Source organism: Rhinolophus sinicus, chromosome 18 (assembly GCF_057876585.1).
Source record: "Rhinolophus sinicus isolate RSI-liver-muscle chromosome 18, RSI-T2T, whole genome shotgun sequence".
Classification (NCBI taxonomy): domain Eukaryota; kingdom Metazoa; phylum Chordata; class Mammalia; order Chiroptera; family Rhinolophidae; genus Rhinolophus; species Rhinolophus sinicus.
In genome coordinates this window covers 51085084-51095618 of record NC_142518.1, presented here as the reverse complement: position 1 = coordinate 51095618, position 10535 = coordinate 51085084, and the positions used below count along the sequence as shown (strand labels likewise).

The following is a 10535-nucleotide window of genomic DNA, read 5'->3' as shown; positions in this document are numbered from 1 at the left end:
TCAACATAGTAAAATGGCCATATTACCCAAAGCAATATACAGATTTAATGCAATCCCCATCAAAATCCCAGTGGAATTTTTTAAAGAAATAGAACAAAAACATCATCAGATTTGTTTGGAACCACAAAGGACCCCGAATAGCCAAAGCAATCTTAAGAAAAAAGAACAATGCTGGAGGTATCACACTTCCTGACTTTGGCTTGTACTACAGGGCAACAATAATCAAAACAGCATGGTATTGGCAGAAAAACAGACACATAGACCAATGGAATAGAATTGATAACAGAAATAAAATCACGTAAATATGGACAGATAATTTTTGACAAAAAAGCAAAAAACATACAATGGAAAAAAGACTGCCTCTTAATAAATGGTGCTGGCAGAATTGGAAAGCCACGTGCAAAAGAATGAAACTGGACTGCTATCTGTCACCATGTATCAAAATTAACTCAAAATTTATCAAAGACTGAATGAAGCTTAAGATCTGAAACAATAAACTGCATAGAAGAAAACATAGGTACTAAACTTATGGACCTTGGGTTCAAAGAGCATTTCGTGAATTTGACTCCAAAGGCAAGGGAAGTAAAAGCTAAAATAAATGAATGGGACTATATCAAACTTAAAAGCTTCTACACAGCAAAAGAAACCATCGAGAATATATAGAGGCAACCAACTGAATGGGAGAAGATTTTTGCAAACAGTGCCTCTGATAAGGGGCTAATATCCAAAATATACACGAACTCATACAACTCAACGAGGAAAAAACAAACAACCCAATTGAAAAATGGGCAGAGGACTTGAAGAGACATTTCTCCAAAGAGGACATACAAATGGCAAATAGACATATGAAAAAATGCTCAACATCACTAATCATCAGAGAAATGCAACTAAAAACCACAATGAGATATCACCTCACCCCAGTCAGAATGGCTATCATCAAGAAGACAAATAACAAGTGTTGGAGAGGCTGTGGAGAAAAAGGAACCCTCATACACTGTTGGTGGGAATGCAGACTGGTGCAGCCATTATGGAAGGCAGTGTGGAGGTTCCTTAAAAAAGTAAGAATAGAATTACCATATGACCTAGCAATCCCTCTATCCAAAAAAATCTGAAAACATTTATGTGTAAAGATATGTATGCTGTGATGTTCATTGCAGCTTTATTTATGGTGGCCAAGACATGGAAACAACAAAAGTGTCCTTCAATGGATGACTGGATAAAGAAGATGTGGTATATATACATAATGTAATACTAGTCTGCCATTAGAAAAAATGAAATAGTGCCATTTGGGACAACTGATGGATCCTGTGATTATTATACTTACTAAAATAAGTGAGACAGAAGAAGTTGAGAACCATATGATTTCACTGATATGTGGTGTATAAAACTAAAAATAAAAGAACAAGACAAAGAAATGAAGAAACAAAAACTCATAGACACAGACAACAGTTTATTGGTTAACAGAGGGTAAGGGAGGAGGGGGGTGGTAGATGAGGGTAAAGGGGATCCAATATATTCTGATTGGAAGAACTAACTCTGGATGAACACACAATGTGATATATAGATGATATATAACAGAATTGCACACCTAAAACCTATGTAACTTTACTAACAATTTTACCCCAATAAACATTAAGTTAAAAAAAAGATATTTGCACCCCTATGCTCATTGCAAAATTACATATGATAGCCAAGATGTGGAAGCAATGTGAATGTCCATCTATAGATAAATGGATGAAGATGTGATACACACACACACACAAACACACACACACACAGACACCCACACACAATGGTATATTACTCACCCATAAAAATGAAGAAATTTTTCCATTTGTGACTACATGGAGAGACATTGAGGGTTTTGTGCTAAGTTAAATAAGCTATACAGAAAAAGACAAATACTGTAATATGTCGAATCTAAGAAAATACAAATGAGTAAATAAAACAAACAGTAACTGACCTGTAGATACAGAGAACAAACAGATAGTTACCAGAGGGTAGACAGATAAGATTACGGATGAAAAGGTTGAAGAAGAATAAAGTGTACAAACCTCCATTTATTAAAAAAGAAAATCACAGGGATGTAATATACAGCATAGGGAAAAAGGCAATATTATCGTAACTGTATGGTCACAGATATTTACTAGTGTTAACATGGTGATCACATTGTTAGGAATATAAATGTTGATTCACTATGTTGTATACTTGAAACCAATACAATATTGTTTGTCAACTACACTTTAATAAAAAAATAAAGAATGAGAAGAACTAATGCCAATACTTCTAAAATGTTTATAAAAATCAAAAAGGAGGGACTCCTTCCTAACTCTTTCTATGTGACCAGCATTACCCTGATGCCAAAGCCAAAAAAAAAGAATACACTACTAGAAAAGAAAACCACAGATCAATATCCCTTATAAACATTGAAGCAAAAATCCTCAACAAGATACTTGCAAACTGAATTCAGAAGCATATTAAAACGATTATACATCATAACTAAGTGGAATTTATTCATGGAATTCAAGGACATTTAAACATATGAAAATTGATCAGTACAATATATGACATTAATGGAATGATGAAAAATCACATGATCATCTCAATTGATGCAGAAAAGACATTTAACAAAATGCAATGCCTTTTCATGATAAAAACACTCAATACACTAGGAAAAGAAGGAAATTACTTCAATATAGTGGAAGTCATACATGAAAAGCTCACAGTGAACATCATACTCAATAGTGAAGAACTGAAAGCTTTTCTTCTACGATCAGGAACAAAACAACACTGATATTCAACATAGTGCTGGACGTTCTAGCCACAGCAATTAGGCAAGACAAAACAAATAAATGGTATCCATATTTGAAAAGAAGATGTAAATTTTTCTCTGTTCATAGATAATATGGTCTTATATATAGAAAACCTCATGATTCTACACTAAAAAACTGTTAGAACTAATAAATGAATTCAGCAAAGTAGCAGGAGATGAAGTCACCACAAAAATCAGTTGCATTTCTATACACCAACAATGAACAATTTAAAGAGAAACTTAAGAAAACAATTCCATTTACAATGCATAGAAAAAGAATAAAATACCTAGGAATTAACTTAACCAAGGAGGTTAAAATCTTGTACAGTGAAAAGTATAAAATATTTCTGAAAAAAATTAAAGAAGACATAAATAAATGGAAACACATCTCATGTTCATGGATTGTAAGACTTCACATTGTCAAAATATCAACACTATCCAAAGTGATCTATGTGTTCTTGCAATCTCTATCAAAATCCGGATATTTTTTTGCAGAAATAGAAAACCCAACCTAAAATTCATATGGAATCTCAGATACCCCAAATAGCTAAAATGATCTTGAAAAAGAGCGAAGCTGGAGGACTCACAATTCCTGGTTTCAAAACTTACTAAAAAGTGAATCAAAGCAATATGATACTGGAATAAAGATAGACATATAGATCAATGGAAAGAATAGAGAGTCCCCAAATAATTTCTTGTATACATGGTCAAATGATTTTTGACAAGGGTGCTGAGAAAATTCAATGGTGAAAGGACTCTCTTTTGAAGAAATGGTGCTGGGAAAACTGAATATCCACATGAATGAAATTCTACCCTTACTTAACACCATATACAATAATTAATTAAAAATGTATCAAAAACCTAAATGTAAGACCTAAAACCATAAATCTTTTAGAGGAAAACAGGACAAAAGCTTCACAACATTGGATTTGGCAGTGATTTCTTGGATATGATACTTAAGGCAAAGGCAACAAAAGAAAGAAAACAGACAAATTAAACTTCATGAAAAAAAATTTAAATTTTAAAAGATAATGTCAACAGAGTAAAAAGACAACTAATAGAACGGGAGAAAACATTTGCAAATCATATACCTGATAAGGTATTAATATCCAGAATATATAGAGACCTCCTAACAGTCAACAGAAAAATTCAAATAACTTGATTAAAAATGAGCAAGGGACATGAATAGTATTTTTCTTCAAATAACATATAAAAATGGCCAATAAGTATGTGAAAAAAATGCTCAACATCATTAATTAGGGAAATGTAAATCAAAAGTACAATGAGATACCACCTCACACTCATTAGAATAGTACCTATCAAAAAATATATATATAGCAAGTGTGGCCAGCATTCGAAGAAATTGGAACCCTTGTACACTATTGGTGGGAATGTAAAATGGTGCAGTCACTGTAGATAACAATATAGGAGTTCCTGAACGAATTAAAAATGGAATTACTGTATGTGGAAGTATTTCCATTTCTGGATATATACTAAAACAAATTGAAAGTAGGGTCTCAAAGAGATATTTGTACCTCTGTGTTCAAAGCAGCATTAGTTACTAAAGCTAAAACATGGAAGCAACCCAACTTTCAAATACAGTATATACGTATAATAAAATATTATTCAGCCTTAGAAAGGAAGAACATTCTGACATACTCTGCAACATAGATGAATCTTGAGGACATTATGCTAAGTGAAAGAAGCCAGTCACAAAAAGACAGATACTGTATCATTCCACTATATGAGGTAGTTAGAGTAGTCAAAAATCATAGATACAGAAAGTAGAATCGTAGTTTCTAGGGGCTGGAGCAGGGGAAAGGGGAATTATTGTTTAATGGGTATAGTTTCAGTTTTACAAAAGATAAAGTGTTCTGGAGGTGGATGGTGGTGATGTTGGACAACATTATGAATGTACTTAATACCACTGAACTGTACACTTATAAGTGGTTAGGATGATAAATTTTGTTATGTGTATTTTACCACAATAGAAAATGGGGAAAAAAGAAATTTATTTTTAGGTAATTTTTGACTATGCAGACAAAGCACAGAAATCTATAGAGATTAATTATATCCATAGTAGTAGTTATTTTATGTAAAAATGTAATTTGTTATTTTCTCCTTGAGGTTTTTGTTATTTAACTTAACATAAAAGAATACAATATCAGGGGTCTGGAAATCAAAGAAATAGAATTTCTGTTATGAGCATTTTCTTTGAGCCATGGGCTACTTTTTGGAACCCAACACAGCCATGTAAGTATTCCAGTTCGAAGCTCTTCAGCTATTATATCTGAAGTTTTGAACAACATAGTTTTATCTTTTTAAGCCTGTTTCCTTATTTTCATGTACAATGAGGCTACTATTACATGTGATGGTGATTTTAAAGGGTAATTAAGATCAAATATTATGATAATGCTTCATGCAATCACTAACCTTACATGTACAAGGAGTTCTTAATATTATGCATTGTTTTCTTCTACATCTAGGGTATATTAAAGGTCAGGGTTTATCTTAGATGAATTTTTGGACATCATCATTTAAAATTTACCCAGGAATCTCCATCTTAATTTTTCACAAACAATTGTCACCCCACCTCCCCCTTCTCCTTCTCTGTTTTCCAATTTGGTTAATGGCACCACCATCTCCCCATGTCAGAGGGATTAACACTAAACTTTCCCATCTTTCTTTTCTTACATTAAATAATCCAGTAATTCCAGCAATTTTTGCCTCAATAGCTCTCAAATGTGTCCTCTCTTGTCCATTCTTACTACTTACTGATTAATTTCAAGCCCTTTTGAATTAGAGTCTGGACTACCACAGCTGTATCCTAACATGTGTCCTTCTATTATTTCCTCCCTTATGCCTTCTCCTTAAATCCATCCTTCACACCACCACCAGAGTTATTTCCCTAAAGTACAATTATATCACGTTGCCTTCATGTTTATAAACTTTTAAAGGTTACCCATAACCTTCAGGATGAAGTCTAAATTTCCTACTATGTCATAGAAAGTTGCTGTTTACTCTTCCAATCTTACTTCTCATCAGCCCTCAAACACACCATGTGATATATGCATGTCAACCGATAGTTGGTTCCCCAAATGTGCTATGATCTTTCTCACCTGACCTTAAGAGAAGAAACTTGGAAATGGAAGAATCAATATTGTTCATAGAGATCTGAGGCTTCATGGGTGAAAGTAGGTCTTCAATTTAGGGAAGGTACAAAAAAATAGACTATGGTGCTTATATACACAAACAATACAATGTAGAGAAAAAGTGGGGAGACACACCGAGCTGGAGCAGAGAGTCGCATTACGTATTAAAAATAAGGCATACAGAGAGAGGGGTGACGAATTGTGGGGTCTAATAAAAATGTTTGGTAGGTTAGCATGGCTTGATTGCCTGTGTCCTGTAGTCCTCAAAGTGTATCTGGTAATTATTAGCACATTTTTAAAGTACATCTGGCAGCCTAGTACCTGTTTCTAACTACAAAGGAAAGAAATGCAGTTTTCTTTTAGTTACTTCACCATATAGTTTTCAGCTCTCTTGCCATGGGCTTTTAAAACTCTACCATTTGTTGAGTTACTTTCTGGGACCTCCAGAGATAGTCTCATTACATCCAATTCATTCAGCTCTAAAACTTCTTGGTAAAGAACTTACGTTACCAGTTTCCCTAGGTTAGCAAGATTGAATGAGATAAATAGCAAGTTAAGCAAACACTGCACAATACTGATGAGTCTCAACTATTTTAATTTTGTGTACCACACTCATAAAACAATAAAATAATAAATAACATTAATAATAAAATTATTATGGGTGACAATAAACCTGGAGTGACCATCACGATATTAAAAGCATCTGCCTTAAGATCTGTCAAAATTAAGATAATCTTTTCTGGAAAGAGACTTAACACAAAATAAGGAAATAATTTCTGGTTGAAAAATCTGACTGCATTTTTGAGTCATTAACAATACAAAATAAATTTTATATGGTTGCTGGAAGACTACAGTGTGTCCTTTTCGTAATTCCAGATTCTGCCAGAAGCAAATAATACGAATGGGGCAACCGTCACATGGCCAACACTGTTGGCCCCAACAGATAATAAAGGCATGGTCATGTAATGGGGAGGGGCTGTGATAATAAACATATAAACATTGTTCAGGGATCTCTGCAACTTTTTTCGAAGTTATTTGCTCATATCCTCAAAACCTTCTTGATTGTGACTTTGTCTTTTCCATCTCAAGATATTCTTTTCATTAATCAAGGGCCAAGGTTTTGTCTGCTACCTGTCTGGAGGTTGAGCTGCAACAATAGGATAAAAAGAAACTTGGGAGTTAAAGTGGTAATGAAATTTTTTTTTAACCGTTTAACTACTTTAAATAGATTCTTTAATAGAAAATACTGGATATCATGATCCTTGAAAGCTTCAAATTCATGCCCAAGAAACTTTACAATCACAAGAATAATACTCTTTCTTAAAATACTACTGAAATGGAACCACAGTGGTGCTCATTTTATAAACTAGGTGTCTGCTAATCCTAGGTTAAGACAAGGTTTACTATACTTGACATCTTTAATTACATGTTATTTCTCTAAATTTTTAATTAAGGGTTCTGATTCTTTTTCATTTGGTAGCTGTGTGATCATAAAAAGGTTACTGGACTACATAATACCTCAAGTTTTCTCATATGTAAAATAGGGATAATAGGGAAAATTATGTAACTTCATAGGGTTGCTGAGAGGATTAAATGAACTAATACATGTAAAACTCAAGAATGCGTGTCAGATAGTAAATACTACTAAATGGTGTTTATTAAATGGCTGCCTGAAGATTTTCCTTGAATTTTATGTATTGTTATTTATTTTCTAATTCAACATTGAAGTCTCCCCAATCTTTGATGTCTCCCTAATATTTTACATCACATCATCTTCTACTTATAAACTATGTTCAATAGTAAGAAGCCATGAAAATGATCATTTTGATAATTGACTTTTTCTGACTTTTTGCTTTAAACTCTCACAATTAGCAATCTTAGTTTATTTTAGTTTTCTGATTCAGAGCCTTTTGCAATCGTCTGTAAATGGTCTTTTTAGGGACTAGGACAAAACTTTGCTTGCCTCATTATCTATCACTATGTAGTAAGATTGGATGAATTTTGCTTTTTGACTGTGACCAGTGTCCATTGGTAGTATGGAATTTATGTGACGAAATAAAATAGTGCTGGTGCTTGTTTCTTCTGTTGTTTCTACTTCACTTACTACTTGTCTAGCCATCTTGTTATTCATGGAGTGTCATTATAGCAAGTATGAGAAAATATAGATTGTTCCAAGCTTATAAAAAAGCTGTGTTCCCGAATTCATTTATAATTCACCTGTTTGTAATAAAAATGGTTTTCTTATTAAAATTACTGTAGAAACTCAGTGGTGGCTGTGGTCCTCAAAAGCAGAGGAAGTTATCTGTGGGGTGTGTGTGTGTGTGTGTGTGTGTGTGTGTGTGTGTGCTCTGTGAGAGGGTGAAAAGGAGGTGGTTGGGTATATATTAGGAAGTTAAGTTTCCAGAGTCAGTAACCAGGTAGTACTATTGGCTCAGAGAAGCTTGACAGCTTGGTTACTTTCTGAATGGAGCAAGAAGATTAGGGAGGTAGTGACCTCAGAATGGGAAAAATAGAAGCTGGTAGTAAATAAGTGAGGTTTTGTTAACATAGGGTACTTATATTTTTGGTTATTTACAATTTTGAAAAGTCTGTAAGTGTGTGTGTGTGTGAGAGAGAGGAGAGGGGAGGGGAGGGGAGGGGAGGGGAGGGGAGGGGAGGGGAGGGGAGGGGAGAGGAGAGGAGAGGAGAGGAGAGGAGAGGAGAGGAGAGGAGAGGAGAGGAGATATGAGTGCAGGCCAGGAAGTACAAAGGATGACACAAAACAAAAATATTTCTTATACAAATGGAGTTAGATTAGCAGGAACATATTGTGATTTAAAAAATAAAGATTATTGCAACCATGTTTATTATTCTACAATAATCCCTTTCTCCATATAACATTATTTCTTTTGCCTTCACCTCCAATATATTCCTTTCTTACTGCTACCTTCTTATCCTCACGCTTCATTTTATTGAGGAACTCTACTACACTGGGTCAACAATCTCTATCCAATAAACATTTCACTTATTGAATGTAGGTATCTTTACAAGGGGATTGGTTGACATGACTCATGAGAGGCAAAACCGAAATTTCATACTTTGCTTGCTTAATCATTTCATATTTATTGGAAGTCTCTGACATCCAATTGGATGTCTCTGACATCCAATACGTTCAAACTCAGACTTAAAATCTTTCAAAAATGTAGTCTGTTACTTGTACCTCTAAGTAGAAGATGGCAGAAATTGAGATACAGCTGCCTCAGTTTTTCTAAACCTGGAAAACATGGCAGATTACACATATCCTGCAGCTGTTGAATGAACTGTATCCACACTTATGGCACTGTAGCAATCATTTCTGGAATTTAAAATTCTAGTAAAATCTTTTTGAGAATAAAATGCCTCCTTTTTTCAAGTGTTTAAAATTTATGATGTTGATTGACAGTTTTAGAGTTCTCCTAATTTAGTCTCTACCAATATTTGGACTCAAGTTTTGACAGTTTTAGAGTTCTCCTAATTCAGTCTCTACCTATATTTGGACTCAAGTTAATTTGCTCTGGTTTTCTCTGTCTGCCTAGAGATGATGCATCATTGATCCTGTTGCAACATTTGAGGGGCTGGGGAAAAGAATATTGAGCCATCAGGGAAAATATATAATTCTGAAATTCCTATAGAAAGAAGGTCACTGGCACAGATTTTCTGCAATAGGGATAGTAGCAAAGTGTTCTTTACTTTAAACTTGGGACAACTGGTTCTCCTTTGGGCTGCTCACCTGGGTCATCGTAGGTTTGTGGATGGCTCAGAAAACTACACATGGTGTAGATAAAGGGAGAAAGCTGGATTCAATCTGATACCTTGCTCTTTCAGCAAATTAACGATTGTTCTCTCCCAATGGACAATGGACAGATCACATTGTTAGCAGGAGGAAGTTTTGATTGGTTCAATATTATTTAGTTACATTCAATTTGAGATCTTTTACTAATTCATTCCAAAAGGCAATTCCAACTCAGTTTACTCTATATCAATTGAACACTTTCAGGACCCTGTCTTATCTAACAAGGAAACCAGGAATAGAACACCATGGAAGCATTTTAGTATTATGAAGAAATATGATCAAATTGATATATAAAGGAATGACTTTATGGAAAGATTTGGTGCACAGAAGGCCTTAGCAATTTAATTGTTAAAGTAATTTAACAATTAACAGACCTTGAACAAGTTGTCAGTATCTTTGGATAGGAGATGGTCTTGTATCTTAGATTGAAAATCCCCAGAAAACACTGCAACAAAACACATCATATTCCTGAAAAGCTAGGAATGGAAAAACTGTTTCTCTGTATGTAAATATATTTAATTAAGAAACTATTAGGCAGGACTTGCTTTGATTTTTGGCAGTATGAGTATGTAGGTACTATATTTACCTGCCTAAAGGTTGGGCTTAATTATGATTTATTTCAATGAATATTAAGCAGAAGAATTAAACCTATCCATGTACCCCATGACTACTTGAGCAGGAAAGAAATGAAAAACTGGGTGGACCATTTTCAAACAAAAGTATGAAAACTTTTAGCCACTTCAGCTGATCTTCCTTTTGA

The 10535-nt window shown here is 34.1% G+C and overlaps 1 protein-coding gene across 1 annotated transcript in view; it reads right to left on the bottom strand.

Moving 5' to 3' along the window:
* Nucleotides 1–5322: 5322 nt before the first annotated feature.
* LOC148754626 (uncharacterized) overlaps nt 5323–10535 on the bottom strand; it is a 179544-nt gene continuing 174331 nt past the window's right edge. Inside the window, exons 12-13 of the mRNA XM_088794868.1 lie at nt 10150–10220; nt 5323–7111 (exon numbers count right to left, since the gene is read on the bottom strand). Coding sequence (XP_088650994.1) covers nt 7066–7111; nt 10150–10220 — 117 coding nt within the window. The 3' untranslated portion in view covers nt 5323–7065. The remainder of the gene's footprint in view (nt 7112–10149; nt 10221–10535) is intronic.